At 41.7% G+C, this 18,084-nt stretch overlaps 1 protein-coding gene and 2 long non-coding RNA genes across 3 annotated transcripts; 1 reads left to right on the top strand and 2 right to left on the bottom strand.

Annotated features, from left to right (window-relative positions):
• The first annotated feature begins 270 nt into the window (after positions 1-270).
• On the top strand, positions 271-14,053 carry urb1 (URB1 ribosome biogenesis homolog). Its single transcript, XM_023410124.2, has 39 exons — positions 271-498; positions 703-842; positions 934-1,085; positions 1,192-1,321; positions 1,420-1,516; positions 1,599-1,684; positions 1,770-1,895; positions 1,997-2,127; positions 2,215-2,410; positions 2,518-2,655; positions 2,778-2,951; positions 3,044-3,176; positions 3,288-3,410; positions 3,500-3,612; positions 3,727-3,846; positions 4,392-4,508; positions 4,632-4,770; positions 4,878-5,036; positions 5,276-5,475; positions 5,579-5,797; positions 5,882-6,067; positions 6,163-7,000; positions 7,124-7,328; positions 7,401-7,587; positions 7,666-7,724; positions 7,835-8,022; positions 8,116-8,226; positions 8,307-8,370; positions 8,471-8,639; positions 9,033-9,135; positions 9,229-9,389; positions 9,472-9,583; positions 9,789-9,895; positions 10,135-10,278; positions 10,511-10,620; positions 10,753-10,959; positions 11,083-11,324; positions 11,585-12,163; positions 13,717-14,053. Exons 1-39 carry the CDS (start codon positions 366-368, stop codon positions 13,899-13,901), a joined length of 6,783 nt encoding a protein of 2,260 aa, XP_023265892.1. The 5' UTR covers positions 271-365; the 3' UTR covers positions 13,902-14,053.
• A 645-nt stretch (positions 14,054-14,698) lies between these two features.
• LOC147818890 (uncharacterized) lies at positions 14,699-15,459 on the bottom strand. Its single transcript, XR_015437499.1, has 3 exons — positions 15,111-15,459; positions 14,879-15,016; positions 14,699-14,795 (listed from the first exon to the last, which is right to left on the bottom strand). It is a non-coding gene; the product is annotated as an uncharacterized LOC147818890 (long non-coding RNA).
• Positions 15,460-16,565: 1,106 nt separating this feature from the next.
• LOC147818889 (uncharacterized) lies at positions 16,566-17,446 on the bottom strand. Its single transcript, XR_015437498.1, has 2 exons — positions 17,403-17,446; positions 16,566-16,815 (listed from the first exon to the last, which is right to left on the bottom strand). It is a non-coding gene; the product is annotated as an uncharacterized LOC147818889 (long non-coding RNA).
• Between the last annotated feature and the right edge of the window lie 638 nt (positions 17,447-18,084).

Genomic DNA, 18,084 nt, shown 5'->3' with positions numbered 1-18,084 from the left:
GCAATGCACCCACCTACCTGTTTGTGTGTATAATAGCCTCTTATGTATTTTGGCTGCTAATAAGAGAATAGCTGTTTAGGCTTAATTAGCAGATCTACATTGAAAAGGTATTAACAGCTTCATCAGGAACACAATGGTAATGCAGCTTAAGCCTTATAGAGCTGTAGAGAATGGAGCTGGAACAATGAAGGGAACAGAAGTTAAAGAGGGCGGAACTAAGCGTCAGCATCATAAAGTTTCCGACCGGAACGACATTTCGTTGCACAGCTTTCTGTTTACACCACAACGTGGGAGATTGTGACAGAAGTTTTATGGCAGGGGAGTGAAATTAAACCTATAAGTCACTATAATCTGTTTTTCTAAAAATGAAAATGGGTAAAAAGCGCCGCGGCGACGGCTCGGCGGAGTCAGACACTCCGGCGAAAAAAGAAAAAGTAGCGGAGTTCAATGGGACCGTATTTAAAGCCATGCTAAAGGAGCCCACCACAGCCATTAAGGGTGAGTGTATATGCGCATTTTGTTGCTTTTACACACATCTCGCAGAAGTCATTTAAGTCCTAGTAGTGTTTTTATACACTTTGGTGCGGTCAGTGTTTGAGCACCATCTCTACAGCCTGCACACACACTGTCTGCAGTCCTCTCCTCTCCTTTCCTCTCCTCTCCTCTCCTCTTCTTTGATTAAACTTTTTTTATCCCCTGCAGGGCTCGAGACATTCATATCAACCGCTAAGAAGCTGCCATGCTCTGACCTGTATGACGTGGTTGAAGGGTATATTAAAATCTCTATGGAGTGTGCAGAGATATTCAAATTGCTAGAGGGAGAAAAGCATATAGAGAGTGAGGTAAGATGAAGTGCTTTTCTCAGTGGATGGGACTGGCTGACTTCCTGTTTTTGGACCAGTGAATCTCTAATTGAATCTTGCCTCTGTCCAGATGATGCTGATTTTTGAGAGCTTGGAGATGATCCTTCTAAGGACAGCCAGTGACCTGACCCACTTCAACATGGTCGGCAATGCTATTGTGAAAAAGATTGTTTCTAGCTACATGAAACTTCTGCAGGGATCTTTCCATTCAGAAAACCACAGGTTGGTCTACTGACCTCAGCACAGGGCCCTTAGTGTCAGTCCTCAGCACAATTTATGATTTTCCTTCTGCCAATGGACCTAATGTTGTTATAACTCACGTTCACAGGTTTGTCCGTCAGTGCCTCAGTCTCCTGTCTGCCTTGGTGTCTCAAGGACCAGAAGCTGCTAGAGAAGTCTTAAGTCACATTCACATCAATAAAGCGCTGTCTGGCCTGGCAAAGAGAAAGGACAAAAAGGTGTGATGTAACATTTATCTTTACCGGTTGTTAGCGTGCATGGGAGTTGTTGGGCGCTGTAGATATTTATGCTTACATTTACCTCTGTCCTTTTCTAGGGAAAACCTGACGTCCGCATGGCTTTTATCCAGTTTGTGCTGTCCTTTTTGGTGTCTGGAGATAATGCTACAGTCGGACAGATATTAGAGAGCAAAGGTAATAATTAGATATGGATTACAATTTACACAACAAGCTGTTCCCTCCGGTGTGTCGATGACATGTTCATTTTGTGTGTCAGAGCTCCTGCCAGAGATCCTGAGCACGGGTCTGAAGGAGGACAGGATGTCTGTCGTCAATCTCATTTTGTCCACACTGAAGACTAGAGTAAGTTTTCAGTTGCTCACACTTTTGAGTTAAAACCAAGTGTATAGACTTGATAATTACATCTGTGTCGTTTGTCTTTCTGCAGGTTTTACTAAACAAGGGCATAAGTAAAACACAGAAAGTGCGTTTTTTCACACCCGTCGTGTTGGCGAACATCGCGTCACTGTACAAATGGAATGGGATTGTGGACGCAACCACTGATGATAACAGAGTAAGCTATTTGCTTTTCTCTTGTGTTTGTTGAAACGAAGGCTCTGTCAGCCAAATTTGTTTCTCAACTTGTGGGTCTAACTTTTTTTTTTTTTTCGTAAGATGTCGGAGAACTCAGAGCATGCTGGGATATCTGTCATCCGGGAGCTTGTTCACAGTTTCCTTCTTGACCTCTGCTCCTCCCGTAAGCATGGCATCAGCTTTCATGATGCCAGCCTTGGCACAGCTGGCAGGTAAGTAACCTGTGGGATGACAAGTTTACTTTGTATTCCTCTGAAAACCCCTAATGTTAATATGTGATGTGATTTGATTTTTTCTAGATCTGGTAACATTGTCTTGCTTCAGTTCTTGGTGGGGCTGAAGCAGGCCACAGAGGATGAACTGGTGGCAGAGCTGGTGGTGAACGTACTGAAAGCCAGCCCTGATATTCTGGCCAGATACTTCAAGGAGACTCAGTATTCATACACCCCCCGCCTCAAAAGTGCCTGGCAGGACAATGTCAGGCTACTTAAAAAGGTAATTATTCCTAATGTATTTGTTTACATTGAGACATCTGTGTTAGCTAATTGCTTCTATTTTTTTTTTTTAAAACAATAACCCTCCTGTTTGCCTTTCTGTGTCAGATCTACCAGGCCCAACCAGAGCTTTCTGCAGTCTTTCAAACCAGCGAGGTCGTCCTTCTTCCTCGCCTGCTCTCCATGATTATGGTGATATCTCTTCCTCCTGTCTGTAACAAGGCCTTCTTTACACAGGGACTCAGTGTAAGTGATCGAGCCTCATAAAATAAATTCATTATCATGGCCAACAATGGGGGGAAAAAAGCATTAAATATGTATAGTATTTGGACATTTATTTTCAGAATATCTGCTCTTGTATCTGACAGCTTGCCAACACAGCAGTGCAGCTCACAACTCTGTCCATGATGAATTTCATCTTGAAAAGGGCCCACAAGAATATAGAGTACCTTTTGGATAAGTCTGAGTGGAACAGCTCGGATGTGTACACTCTTGATGTGATGGGGGACTTGGTGCAGCAGTACAGGGAGACACTCAGCAAGGTAAGCTCAGGAAAGTGCTGTTATTGTACACACAAATAATAATGAGGCACCACTCAGCAACTCAAGTACCTGCTTTTTGTGCCCTGCTTCAGATTTTGCCAGATATGACAAGCATAGTCGCAAAGTGGCAGTCCCTTAGCAAGAAGGAAAAGACAAGCGCTGAAGAGAAAAAGGCCAAACCAGAAGGGAGCGGTGAACAGACAGATAATAAAAACGAAGTGCCTGGTAATAACATTTACAGTACATTTATATTGTCTATTCTGGTCAGCCCTGTGAAGGTAAGGGGAAAAGAAAAGCGATGTCAGTGGACTGACTCCTGGATTTTATGTTGAGCAGATGCTGAGACAGCTGAGGTCATCATGCTCAAGGCTCTGATTCTTCAGGTCATTTGTCTCTACCAGAAAGTGGTGCCACATCTGGTTAGCCAGTGCAAATTTGACTTCAGCAAGCTCTTAAAAGGTAAGAGTGGAGTGTGGGTATGACTTTCGGTAGCGGTGTGATGTTTAACAGTCGCCTTTCAAGCTGAATCATTGTCCTTACCTCTGCAGGGATTGTGTCAGAGAAAGGAATGAGGGAGGAAGTCCCCCCGGTTTTGCAGTATCAGATACTGCAGCTGGCCTTAGATCTCCCCGCAAGCAAGTTCTCCTGGTTCCGCATACAGGTGAAGAAGTTACACTGTGTTATTTTACGATTTACTGTGTCATTTTCGGTGATCGTGGTTTAGAGAGTTTTGCTTTGTAATCAGCATTTTGATCTATATTGCTTTTATTCCCAGGATGTTGCAGACACTGAATCATCATCTGGGGAGAAGTCAGTACTTTACCTGCTTCTGAAGATGTTTGTCAGCAGCAGCAGCAGCCACCTGAAAACCTCCACACGGATGCTGGTTCTGAAAGTGAGGAACATTTCCTCTTTTCCTCTGTGCATTTGCTTTCAGTTTACACTACATGTGAGACATAGATATTTAGATATTTGATATAACTTTAAATCTTGATAACTGTTTACCCCTCATAAACAACAGGACTTTTCTCTTTACATTAAAAAGCCACATGATCAACAAAATATAATAGAACAAAAAACTCAAATACACTTTTTAAATACATTAGCATAGGTTCCTCCTTGCAGTAGATGTCAAGAGTAAAAGTTTGTAGTTTGACAGTTTGTAAAATGTATTATTTCATCTGAGGGTACAGCATCATTTCCAGGGGGTAAATTAGCAGTTGGTTCAGTCCCTACAGTTAAGAAAAGCAGTTTGTCCTGAAGCGTAATAATACAGTGGTAAAACTGCATATTCATGAAGTTAATGAAGTGAGAGCAGCTTAGGAAATATATCTATGTTAATATTTAACTGCAAGAGTTTCACATAAACTGTACCAAATTTTCTCCCAGCAGTGTTGGTAAAAGGTAACCACTGTTCTGTGTTTCCTGACTTGTATTCAGGTGCTAAAGGACAGTGGGGTGTTTGAGTACACCTGGACTGAACTTGAGCTCTGGCTCGACCAGCTGGCCAGAGTAGAGTCAAATCAACAAGAGGCTGTCATCCAGTTCTTGGAGAGGGTGAGTCCATCTACGCAACATTTCTACCTGTTACTGTCTTGCTGTTGGTTAGACAAAATAAGACTAATTTTGAATCGTAGCATAGCAGTTATATGATCCTGAACTCCTGGTCTCTGACTCTAGGTATTGGTGAAACTCGTGTGCAACTCCTACACATACACAGATAAGGTTGCCAGCCTGGTCCAGGAGGCAGCTTATCTGCAAGCTAACCTGAGTAGCCAGGAGGGCGACGCTGCAAGTATCCCTGTATCTCACATAGACGGTGAGTATTTTTATAGATGGAATCTCAGAGTGATCTCTTCCATCCATAAGCATGTCTGTGAAACTTTTTTTTTTTTTTTTTTTTTGCAATCTGACCTTATGTTGCAGACGTCTTGGACATGCTGGATGTCATTATGGACGGTAATGACGGTGAGATGGAGAAATTTGGTCCAGCACTGAGTGAAGACCTCATTATCCAAACCTTCCCCTTCAGTGTGGTGGTACCTGCCGCTCTGGAGGCCCGAAACAAACTGCCAGCAAACAAAGGTGAAGTCTGTCTTAATTTGGACAAACAGAAAACTTATTCAATCAAAAAGTGAAGAGTAGAGCAACTGTTTTTTGGGGCAGACCGAAATTTTCTTTTGCAGCTTGACAATTTATAATTTGCTGCATCAAAAGTGCAACTTTTCATCTTCATGCTTGAAGTGTTCTCTCTGTTCTGATTAATATTTCAAAAGTAATTGTATGATATGTTTTGATAACAATCTGTCTCTTTTTCCCCTCAGGAGTTGTATATGAGTACTTATCAGCTGTGCTCTCTGATGTGCTGCACTGTCAGAGGGAGCCACTCCCCCTCTGTCTGGCTCTGCTGCAGTACGATAAAGAGCTCGTATCCTCCGAACTCGCTGCTGCTCCTCATCCTGCAGTCGCACGCCTTCATCAGTATTACTCCAGATGGCTACCGCAGCAGTGCGGCGGGGAACTGGTCAGTTTTAGTGCCACCAAGAGAGTGGATAAAAAAGGGTGATCTTTTAATTTCATCATGTAGAAAATTACAGTTCCTCTGTTTTTTTGTTTTTGTTTTGCAGTTCAAGTCCTCTGAATGCCTTTCAAAGGGTCTGCCAACCCTTAGTTCATACACCGCACTGATGAAAGCTGCGTATAGCCAAGGACCAAGCACTTTGCTTGAAGAGACCTTCACAAAAAATGTGGAAGAAACTCTAGCATTCATCGCGATGGCTGAGTTTCCAGTAGCAATCAAACAGATCTTACTCTACATCAAATCAACAGTGGAAATCTTTGGCACGGTAAGAGACAAGTAAGACAAGCTCACTATTCAGTAAAATGCCAAGTTGAAAGTATAACACAGCACATCATATTTTTCTGCGCAGTTCTCCAAAGACACAGGAGCTGCCATTCTGAAAACCTTAATGGGACAGCTCCGGGATTTGGTGACTAAGCTACTAGGTTTTCAGGAAACCAAAAAGCCTGAGCCAATAGCAGAGAACCTCCAAGAAGGATCAGACTTCTTCCTGGAACTCAACCAGTCATCCACAGTAGAAGCCGATAAAGAGCAGGTTGGAAAAAGTTCAGCTTTAACAGTGACCAACAATATGAAGTTTATGTCTATTTTTAGATTTAGTGCATCTAATGTGGGCCCCTCTCTCTTTAGATCCTTGTTTCGGCTCTTGGCTCCATCTTCAAGCATCCATGTTTGGAGCAGTGGTTCCTGGCGCTGGAGCTGTCTGCTTTGCCTCCTCATACTCTGAACCCTGTCAGACTAAAGCATCTGTGTGCTCAGCTGACTGATGACATTCTGGCCCTGCTGAAGATCAGCGCTCCCATTCTTCGTGATCTGAGTCGCCTGGAGCTTCTCTGTAGCTACATGGGAGCTTTAGAAAGAGCTGCTCTGAAGGAATTAACGGAGAAGGGCTCTCAGGCTGCCAAGACACAGTCCAGACCTTTCCACGCCCTCTTGTCTCTCCACAGCTACATGGACCCCTCTAATCTGAGGGAGGTGGTCTCCAAGTTGCTACTCCTCCCCCAGGAGAGCCTCATCTCTCCCGGCAGCGAGGGCACACACGCAAACCTCAGTGTCTACGGTCACGCAGCACTGCAGATCCTAACAGAGTGTAAATCCAACCCTTCCCAGGACCACAGCAGCTTTCTGACACAGGCACACTTCCACGGCCTGGGCACACTGCTGCTGTCCTGCTCCAGCCCTGCGCTGGAGGCGTTCCTACTCCAGACTCTGTCAAGTGAGCCAAGCAGTGCCAAACTCATCCACACAGATGTGCTGCTGCACTGTCTCCAGCAACCTCTCTCAGACACGCAGGCCATCAGCTCCCTGCTGCTGCAGAACTCCTCCACCCACCGCCTCTGCTTTGAGGTGTGGTGTCTAGAGCCAGCAAACATGGAGAAGCTCTCAGGCCAGACAGAAACATTCCTTCCACTGATCAACACCTACTTACAGGTGGCAGGTAGAGAGGACCCTGCCAGACCCGAAGAAGGTTTGTCCTGAAACAAGTTCTCTATTGATTAAAAGCATACAGCAGCAGGATTTATCACTCTTTTCTTCTGTCATTACATGTTGTATATTGATTTAGATATGCTCTATTGCTGTGTTTTTATAGTGCAAAAAGAAGTTTTAAAAGTCCTGAAGCAAGCACTACTCACCAAATTGTGCCAGTGTGTTCTGGGAAACCTGACAGAAGCCTCTGGAGGCCAGTTTGCTGAAACACTAGCCAATCTGATCAAACTCTCTGCAAACATCAAGGACATCAGGGATTTGATCAACAATCTGCCCAGTGCTCTTCAAAAAGTGGACAGTCTTGAAAGGTAATAATGAACTCTTAACAGAAAGCAAATTATCAGTGTTACGTGTTAGTACCTAAATATTTTCTCCTCCAGATGGCAACTAGTGGACGTTGTTACTGAGAAACTTGCCGATTGCCCAGAAGAACTAGAAACCTGGAGGAAGTCTGTCACATCTGCTGCCCTCAAGTGTCTCATCACCTCTTACAGTCACTCTAAAGATCAGGCGACTTCCCCAGCAGAGCAGGAGCAGAGTGTCCTGGAAAGACTGCAGACACTCCTAGTGGGTTTACTGTCCTCATACATACTCTACATTTATGTCTTCACTTCATGCATTTAATAATCTATCCTCTTTACACAGACATCAGCTGCAGACATCACTGCATCTGAATGGAACAGCTTTGTCAAGAACGGACTGAAGTAAGATATTTGTTGAAATCTATTCTGCTATTTAATCAGCATTGTCACATCAGATATTTTTTTTTTTTTTTTAAATGAATGACCCTTAATAAAATATTCTTCCACTGTAGATATCGGTACAGAGATCACCACTTCCTCAACACGTTGAGCAGCCTATTGAACCTGCTGTATGGTGGCGGTGAAGTCCAGAAGGATCTGATACCTTTATCCACCCTTCACATGATGACCAGCAGCCATTCCCTGTTCCTGCCCACCATGCTGGAGTCTGATGAAGAGCCGAGCAGATATCAGGCTAAAGGTACCGCACATAAAAAAGAGACTACATTACAAACCTAAAGCTCTATTCCTTCCATCACTGAATACAACCATGTTTCTTTTGTTTGCATCTCAGAAGCGTTGGTGTCCCTTCTTCTTTGTCTGGTGAAGAAATGCCCAGCAGTCTGTAACATCAGTCACTTTGTTATACTTTTGGGAGCATATGGAGCTACGCTGAATACTTCAGGTAAAACATGAAATCTAAGGACTTTGCAAGTTTGTGTTTGTTGTTGTCTTTTCTACTTACATCTTAATTTGTTTTTGCAGATCAGAATCTGTTACTGCTTCTCCAGGAATATGAAAGAAACCATGTCAGTCTGCTGAAGTTTCAGTAAGTTCCATTCGTTTATAAAAAAAAAAAAAAAAAATGTTGTCCATGCAACAAGTGTGCTTGTTTGTTGCAAACACTCAGCCTGAGTTTCCAAATGCAGATCCTTCTTATGGGGCCCAGCAGCTGTGGAACACCACAAGACCAGGAAAAGCCTGGGAGCTTCTCTGTGGAAGCAGACGAGCTCAGACGACCTGTTGGCCCTGCTGAAAAGTGACAGGATGCTCCAAACTATTGCACACTTTCCCCAGCAGCGCAGAATCATCCTGGAGGTTGATATTTTAATTTCTATTTACTTTCTGGGAACTGCACTTGTACAATAAGTTACTGTAAAGGCTCAGTTTCCCCAAATCACAAATATATTTTCTCAAATACCCCGTGTGGTGATAGTTTTGGTTTGACATATTTGAGATTTCTGAACAATTTATTTGGTTGAAAGAAGTTCCAAATTGATCACAGTTAGGTTTTTCAAGTGCAGTTTTTCATTTCTTAAAGCGTCAAAAATGACTCTCCACTGTACTGGTGTACAGTAGAAATCTCACTGATGGGATATCATGAAACCTCACATATCTGTATGACTAGATACCACTAGTAGTCCGTGAGACAATGTTTTTTGTTAATTGGATGAACTGACCTTTAACATGTATATTTTCCCTCCCTTATAGGAAGGCAAGGAGCCACTGTACAGCAATAACAGAGTGAAGGACCTTGGGAATTTGTACGATCCCTGTTTTCTTTTGCCTCTGTTCAGCACCATACTGCAGCCAGGTGAGTATATTTCAACCTACCTACTTTCACCTAATCATCTGTTTTGGTCATCAAGGCTTACATGTGTCGCATTCTTCATCTTCTATGTGACAGAGTGTGTGATTGACTGCCTCAAGTTTGTATCCAGCCACGCTCTTGGATTAACTGTAATGGCTCTAAGTAGCTACGACCCAAAGGTGAGAGCGGCAGCGTACCATGTGCTGAGCTGCTTCTACCAACATCTGGAGGGTGCTCGGCTCAGGGAGAAGAGACAGGTAAAGAGACGGGGAGGTGGTGTGTGCGTGTTTGAAGGAAATCACCTCCAGAAACACTTACGGGCTTGTTTCGGTCCAACAGCTGCTGTACTTGATGGACACGGTGAAAAATGGAGTCCGACAGCAGAATCAAAGACTTCCCTTTGTCCTGACCACTTACATCACAAAAGCGGCTCAGCAGATGTTAAAACCTGGTGAGTAACCTTGAAAACTTGAGTTAGTCCCTGACCAGTCTCATTTCACCCACAATATTTACTTAAGGATATAAGAATTGTTTTAGACTGAACTGATTTATGCTTTGTTTCATTTCTATAAAAGTTATACTACCACTGCAAAAGGAGACTCTGCCTCAGGCTCATCGCCCTTTTTTTTTTCTCCTTGTTTTTCCTGATTTTCCAGAGGACCACATGTATGTGGTTTTAAACAGGTTCCTGCTGTCCCATCAGAGTTTGGACTTCAGAAGAGTCCCTGAGTTCTTCAAGCTCTTCTATGGCTTCGATTTGGAGGTAAAGTATTACAGGAAACTGCTGAAAACATGTTGTTCTGCAAGTCATTAATCTTGATTGGTTAATCTTACCCTGAACAAATAAATGACTGTCCAAAGAATCTCTCTACGTCAACAACTTTCAACCTTCATCTTGTTTGTTTTGCTTAGGTCAGGCTATTTTTTTTTTTAGACTGATGTTATCTGATTCTGTGGGGTTGTAGCCGTGGGAGGATTACTCACTGTCCGCTTTTTCTGCAGCACAAGATGGAACGCGAGTGGATCCTGGGTGTGCTGGAGGAAGGGATAAGTGATGGACACTGCTATGAATTGTGCGACCAACAAGGCATCTTTCAGAGCCTTCTAGGCTTCAGCAGCAGCCCCCTGTGCGATGAACACGCCCAGGTACATACTGCGGAAATCACAACGATTCAACAGATAAACAAGTGAAGTCAAGACAAATGACAGAGTCTTAAACTCTGTGAATAAAGGGACGAATTAAGAACATAAGCATGAAAACTCACAGATTAGATAGAGGACAGGGTGGTTGATGTGCTGAAATACACTTCATAAGGAAAACAAATAAATAGCTAATGTATAATGCGGATTTATTTTGCATGTGACTTCTCTCCACTAGGCACAGATTATCAGGGTGTTGTACCAGGCCGCCCGTGTGACCAAAGCAGCTTATAACCTCACCAAAAACTGTGGGGTCCTAACCTGGATGATACAGATGGTTGAAAAAAGGTAAGCTTCACAGTAAGGTCCCCCTTATTGTTTTCGGCTCTTTATTTTGACATTATTATTCATTTTACTACAATAATCTCTTCAGTCAGTTTCAGATTTTCTACATTAGTCTGTTCGCATTATCCTCCTCAGGAATCGAGACCAGCAGCTGCTAAGTGCCATCATAGATCTGCTCCACATGCTGTGGTTCACTAACCTTGGGCAGAAGGAGAAACAGGTGGATGGAGCTAAAACCACCTCATCTAAAGAGGAGAAGCCTCAGAGCTCAGTGAAGTATCTCCCTCTCCCACTCATCAGTGACTTCCTGTGTGTGGCGTTAACCATCAGCAGGCACCTCCGGTAAAGCACTTCACCTTAAAACTGCTTGTCAGAAGTTGCTGACAAAAGTTGACATCACACATAACAAATGTTAACCGTCTTTTGGTCAAGAATGTCAGTGTTTGTTTGACCTCCTCCTGTCAGGTTGGGTGTGAAGGCCGCTCAGCTCAGCCAGTTCCTGCAGACTCTTTGCTCCATCCTGAAGCATCGTGGGACAGCTCTCAATGTAAATAAACAGGCCGAGTGGCTCACACTCCTCCCACAGCCTCTCTCCTGCACCGAAGCCCTCGCTCTGCTCCTCTGCTGGGCCTCCCTGTCCTGCAACACGGCACTCTGTTCCCAAATACAAGTCTTGGCTGAAAAGTGCAAAGTAAAGGAATTGCTGGGTGAGTTTTTCCTTCTTGAAATTCTGCCACACCAAGAAGCTTGAAGGAGATAATGACTAAAATGGCTGACATTCATTTCCCCAAAATTATGATTAATATTTAATACGAAGCTTTCAGGGCCTACAATGAAGCCATTGCATTTCATACTTTTTCCATTGCAAACTACAGAATTTATAGCTTTGTTCTGTTTCACAGTATCTAGATCATTCCATGTATTTTTAATGGGATAAACATAGTTTTGTTCTCATCCTCCTCCTCAGGGATGGGGAAAGATAAGGCGCGAACTAAAGGCTCCTTTTCCCAGGCCTGCACCGAAAAAGAGAAGCTGGCAGACGACACTGAAACTGAGAAACAAGGAGAGAGTCCCCTGACAGCGTGTAAACATTACCTCAGCAGTATTTTTGTTCATTGCGAGCCTGTGTTTCCCCTCTCTGAAACCCAGCAGGTTCAGCCAAGAGACAAATTAGATCCCAGTCGGTTGGCCAGTGATACTGCGCACCTGCTCACCAAGTGGTCCCTGAGGTGCTTGGTGGAGGACTCGTATGATGAAAACAGAACAAAGGACTTCCTGCAGTGGTTTGAAAAGGCGGTGATAAAACACAGGGAAATTGTGGATGTTGTGTTGCTGGATCCTGGCTTCAAAGCTGACCTCCTTCGACTCTACCACCAGGCCTTTGAAGCTCAGCGTCAATCCAATATTTTGGCGAGAGTAGAAACCTTTCAGCGATTTACCAACATTATGATACGCTTACTGGAAACCCAAGGCCACCTTCCAGAGCTGCATCAAGCGGTCGTCTCCGCCTGCCTGCCAGAGGCCACTCGTGATCAGTCTAGATATGGTAAGAGCTGCCATCTTATCCACAGACTCACACTCCCACATTTGTGACTGCTAGTGATGCGTGCATACAACTACAAGTTCTTTGTTGTATTGACACACGGGCGTCACAGAGACGTTTAGAGCAGCGTTGCCCAAGGTTTTAACAAGAGTGACAAAAATTCTAATTGATTGGGAGGAACCTTTAGTGAAATTTGGGGGAAGGCTGGGCTATGCAAAATCCATACATTACAAAAAAAGATTAACTACTAAACTCTGAATGAAAGAAGTCTGGCATATGTGTCCTATGACTGTCATTATGATATTAAAATAACTTTAAAATAAACACTACAGTTACAATAGGGTCCTCGCACCCTTCGCTGCTCGGGCCCTAAAAACATTTGTCCGATTCAGCAGTGGACAATGTAACTGGATAAAGACATTGTTAGGTTTTGCAACTTTTATTTTAATTCTCGTCCAATCCCAAATGCTGTTGAGGTGTTGCTCTTACAAAACACTGCAATCAGTTGATATAAAGCCCTATGTGTATCACATTTGTAATTAGTTAATATCCTTAATATTAATATCATTCACAAAGCCACTCAAAAGTACAAAAAGTACAGACGTCACACAGATTAAGACTGATGAGGAAGACAATATGCGTACTTGGTGACTGGTAGAAAGCAACTAAGTACAGTTATTTAAGTAGAGTATTTAAGTACAATTTTCAGGTACTTGTGCTTTACATGAGTATTTCCATTTTATGCTACGTTATACTTCCACTTCACTACAGTTCAGAGGAAAATATTGTACTTTCTCCCCTACATTTATTTGACTGCTTTAGTAACTAGTTACTTTTAAGATGAAGATATTACACAGTGAATTATACAACACATTGTTAAAGATTAAACCAGTGGTTTCTGACCTTTTTGGCTTCTGATGTCTCACATTTTAGTTGTCTTTGAGTTAACAGCTCCTCCAAATATGTTTCCCTGTAAACTTCTCACCTGGTTTCATGTCGATGAATGTTCAAACGGTCCAGCATCTCACCAAAAATCCAAACTGAAAACAAGATTTGTGTATTTGAACATTTTCTTCTTTCTTCTCCTATTTATGATCTCACAGTCTCTCAGATTTATCGGGTGTCCTTGTATATAAAAGTAGTTCAAGCTAGCTCCACCCCAGCAGCTACAGTAACATGCTGCTTACATACTGATGCTTCAGTATAAATAATCAATTGATGTAATATTTAATAATATATCAGCCAGAGAGACCAAACCAGTACCTTTTACTTCAGTACGTTAACTACATTTTGCTGCAGACATTTATGTACTTGTAAAGGAGTAGTTTTACATTTTTGTATCGGTACTTTTAGGTAAGAAAGGGATCCTAATAGTTCTTCCACCACTGCTTGATAATAATAGAGATTTTTTTTTAATGGTCTTGGATTATCAAACCTAAGTAAATGTATGTTTATTTTTTCTTTGTCAGTACGGTCTCTCTGATGTGTCCCTCAAGCTCATTTGTAATTAGTTGCATTATAAAGAAATTAAGCCTTTTGTTCTCTCTCCTTTCCAGATGCAGGGCTGCATCTGTTGTCGTTGTACATCCATGAATTGTGGAGTGGAGCCACATCAGCAGAGCTGTTCCTGTCTCATGTCAGTTTGGTGACCAGAGCCAAGTCTAAGAGACAGAAAACATCCAAATCACCACAAACAGCCATCAGAGCCATCTGTAATGACATCATCTCCTTGAAGAGTTAAATAGGACGTCTGAACACAACTATGTTCTTTGAAATAGATCAAATGAAAAGAAACATTGTATTCTCTGATATTTTTCTGCCTTGTTTTGCTCGTGTAAAAAGATTGAAGATATTTTATAAAACCCTCTGTTATAAAAAAGGTTGATTTTCAAATCTGTCATACATTTGTCAATTTTTTTAACAAATGGTTCCTGTATTATTTGTAATTGTATGTGTAAACTTTTGGTTTTACAACACAAAGAATCTTGTGGACTATATTCAAGAAACTGGGTTCAATGCAGTAAAGCTGCCATCAGGATGAATCCCAATAACACACCTGTGCTCTCATCCTTTTCATTTCTAGGGTTCACATACACACACTGCTTTTAACACACATGATAAATAGTTACTGACCATTTTTGTTTAATGGTTAATGTAGCCTTTTATTTTGTAGGTATTCAGTGAAGCAGAATCATTGACTACTCTCTAACACACTGTCACTAAACCAGCAATCTAACTTTTCTCTGTTTCCCTGTCATCATCTCCACAGCTGCATTTTAAATTATTATCATTCTGAATTTGTGTTCATCACCTCAATTTATGAACATTTTCGTACGTATCCATGAAAAATGTTCTCCTTCAGGTTCGGGTCAAGCTGATGATATACTTTGGCTTCCTTTGATTTTGCATCTGTGACTCCTGCAATAATAATAAGAGGAAACGTTTAAATGTTATTGTAGAGAATTGTGACACTAGCTCTGTCTGTCTGTCTCTTTATTGTAAACCCACTTCCCTCGAAAGATGATGCTTCACACTTACCGTGTTAAGTTTCCACTGCTAGACATTAGATTCAAAGTGATAAAGAGGAATCCCACAAAAGCAGCCAGAACTATCCAAAATATTATAACAATTGAATCTGAAAGGGAAGAGGAGAATTGTTGTTACCTTCATGCAACACACGAAGACAAATACAAAATTATAGAAAGCACAAAGACTTACATTTATTGTGTTTCAGCTTGCTCTCATCCACAATCACAGGATCAAGATAATCATAATAATATTCCCATTCATAGAGAACAGCACTGGTGTTGGAGTTCTCCATTATAGCCATTATCTCATTTTGGGAGAGAGGTAATGCTGTTTAAAAATTAGCAGAGAAAAATGAAAATGAAAAACAATATCTGTAGAAAGTTAGTCTATAAGACTAGAGAAAAACCCTTCCACTTTTTACCCACATGTTTGTCTGTTCCACTCCAGCTGTTCTTCCCTCCTGTCAGTTGTGCTGACGATATTTCAGCAGATGAATGCAGTGTGTGGGTTTGGCCAGGAAACTGAGTGGGTAGGGTGACATGACCAATGAAAATACCTCATGTTGTGCTCTGGTGCTCTGTTTGCAGTTAATGAGTGGGCGTGATGAGCCGCTCCTTATTACACTTTATTTTATTTTTGGACATTATTAATATAATAGTTGTTTATTTTTTAACTAGGATTTGATGGATCTTTGGTAGGAGTTTTCAAAACGTCCTGGTACTACCCACTCCGGTACACTAGGGGGCGTCCCACACACAGCGCAGACTTGAAGATAAGATCATGAAGATTTAGTATTTCTGGTCCGAGAGTGAATACACTATTGCATAGAAGTCTAGAGAATTGCGCCTATACAAGTAAACAGCGTGGCAGCAGCAGCGGCAGCAGATGTATGTGCGGGTTTATTTCTGTCTGTTAGTGCTTGAAACTCCATGAAACATGGATGCTGAGAGTAAAAGTCTGCAGAGTCGCCAGCATCGGCTCCCTGCTGATTATGATGCATGAATGAAAGCGGTGAGAGCTTCTCCTTAAGATACCCATGAGTGAGAGTTTGTAGTCACATCCTAGTCACATACAATATTACGACTTAAAACTATGTGGACAGTGGAAGACTTCCATAACTTGTTTTGCGATCAGTAATATGCAAGAACATTGCATTGGCCATAATATGGAAGTGTCACATTATGTATATTCTTTGAGAGATGAGTTCCTGTGCCAAAAGTAGGGAATTGTTATCATAAATTGTTTTATTTCTATTATTAATTGATTTCTTTTTTCAGAAATATTTTTCTTATGACATGTCACAATTGATAATATTTTTTTCATTATTTATTATTTCCCTTCATTAATTGTAAGCCCAGCAAGCTGTTCAGTGTTTCAAGGAATCACAGCATATACTTTCTTTCTTGTGATTTCCTTTACAGAACCTCCTGTGCTAATCACATGCGTATTCTTCCATTCCAACCTATAACACTTCTTGACAGGTGCTAGGCGACGGAGACCCAAAGTGTGGTTCTATCCTTGGACCAGCGACTGATGGGAGAATACATGCAGCTCCTTTGACAGATGATCAGCGGCTGCAACATTTGAGGGTATCAAGGGAGACTTTCTCTCCTCTGCATGACATCGAAGCCACAGCTGGAGAAGCAGGACGCCTCTTATCACCTCTGCATCCCACTACAGAAGAGAGCGGCTTTGGCTCTCTATAAATTGGCTAACCCCTGTGACTAGAAAACTATGGCTTGGCTGTGGAGGTGGCATCTGTTTGCCGCTGTGTGCATGAGTTCTGCACAGCGGCCACCAAAGTGCTTAAACCGCAGCCTGTTGTGGCACCAAAGGACTCTGAGCTTATGAAAATGGTAGACCTTTTCTCACACACTTATGGGATTTCTCAATGTATTGGTGTAGTAGACAGTATGCACATTGAAATCATAAAATATTACACTTCCAGTCTCAACAACCTAATAGAGAATGTTATCTGGCTATCTTATTACAAACAGTTGTGGATGGCGAAGGTCAACCCAGGTGTTCTGGGATCTGAGCATGAGCTGCCCAACATGGGTGAATGATTCCAGTGGACTTCAAGAGTCATGGGCATGTGTTGATTTCCCCATTAGGCTGCTCAAGATCTGTGGGACAGGCAGAGGCTGCTTTATGCTTGGCGATGCAGGGTATCCTTCCCAACACTCGTTTCAGACACCGTACAACAAGCTGGTTTACTACAGAACAAAATTTATATAATGTATATTTCTCTACTAAATTTGTTCAGTTATAGCTGCTGTGGTACATTAAGTCTTTACCAGTTATGAAGATCACATCATCCAATACAGAATAATAAGAGCCTTATTTAAATATTTGATTCAAACACCATTCAGGAGGTTATAAAGCAATATTAAATGACTTATATGACTTTCATAATGTCACAACTCATTTCTTACAGCCAAAACTAATTTGTAAAATAAACCAGTATACAAGCTGTTAATCACAGTTAATATATATAAGCTACATAAATGCTGTTAGAGAGATAAAAGACATTAAAACAATGTTTAATTCTTTTTAAGTAAATAGAAAATATACCTCTATTAATGCCGACATTTGTTAAGTAAAGCCATGCTGCAGTGTTTAAAATAAAGAGTAACTGACTTAATGCCATCAGCCTATTGCTATTGTTCTGTAGTGGGATTAGAATGTGTAAAGTAAATCAAATTATGCTCACTCTTCCCTCCTCAGGTCCCGCTTGTTCTCCAACCAAGGTCTGTGGCAAAAAGATCATTGCATTGAGAAAACTTTTTTGTTGTGTCACTGTTACTCCTTTGTCTATGAGTCTCTGTAAGAGCAGCAGTAGTAGAAAGTAGTTACTAAACATCTGTATTGTTTTATGTGCTATTTAAGTTTCTATGATTTGTAGAAGGGTATAATTTATTATGGTCAAAAATCTCTGTGAACCTGATGAAACCTGAATCAGTGTTTCCAGTTTTCACTTTGCAGCTGTGGTCTTTATAAATCCAACCAGGGCTTAATGCTTCTGTGTCTATATCAAACATAAAAAACTATATATATATGAATAATATTCTGTTTTAATTGGGGGCATGAATGAGACAAAACGGGAGCCCAGCATGGCTTGACTAGTGTTTACGATTTGAAGCACTGAGAAGCGGGGGATATTCCTGGCCTTGGATGTAAAAAAAAATCTGACCTGCGACAACTTTAAGAGAATAGTGTGTATCCAGCGTCTTTCTTTGTTTTTTACTCAATTTTTCCTAATATGATCCAAAGCGGTGCAAAGTAGGACCTCCTCTAAATCCATGTTTTATCAATTGCTAGGAATAGAGAGAGTTAAGGGTTAGACATATACAGTGATGATTCTCAATTGAATGGCATACAACTTCCTTCACAGT

This window comes from Seriola lalandi, unplaced genomic scaffold, assembly GCF_002814215.2.
Source record: "Seriola lalandi dorsalis isolate HSWRI2012SDOR001 ecotype SW California unplaced genomic scaffold, Sedor1 jcf7180002054413, whole genome shotgun sequence".
NCBI classification, from domain to species: domain Eukaryota; kingdom Metazoa; phylum Chordata; class Actinopteri; order Carangiformes; family Carangidae; genus Seriola; species Seriola lalandi.
This window is presented reverse-complemented; position numbering and strand designations above follow the sequence as displayed.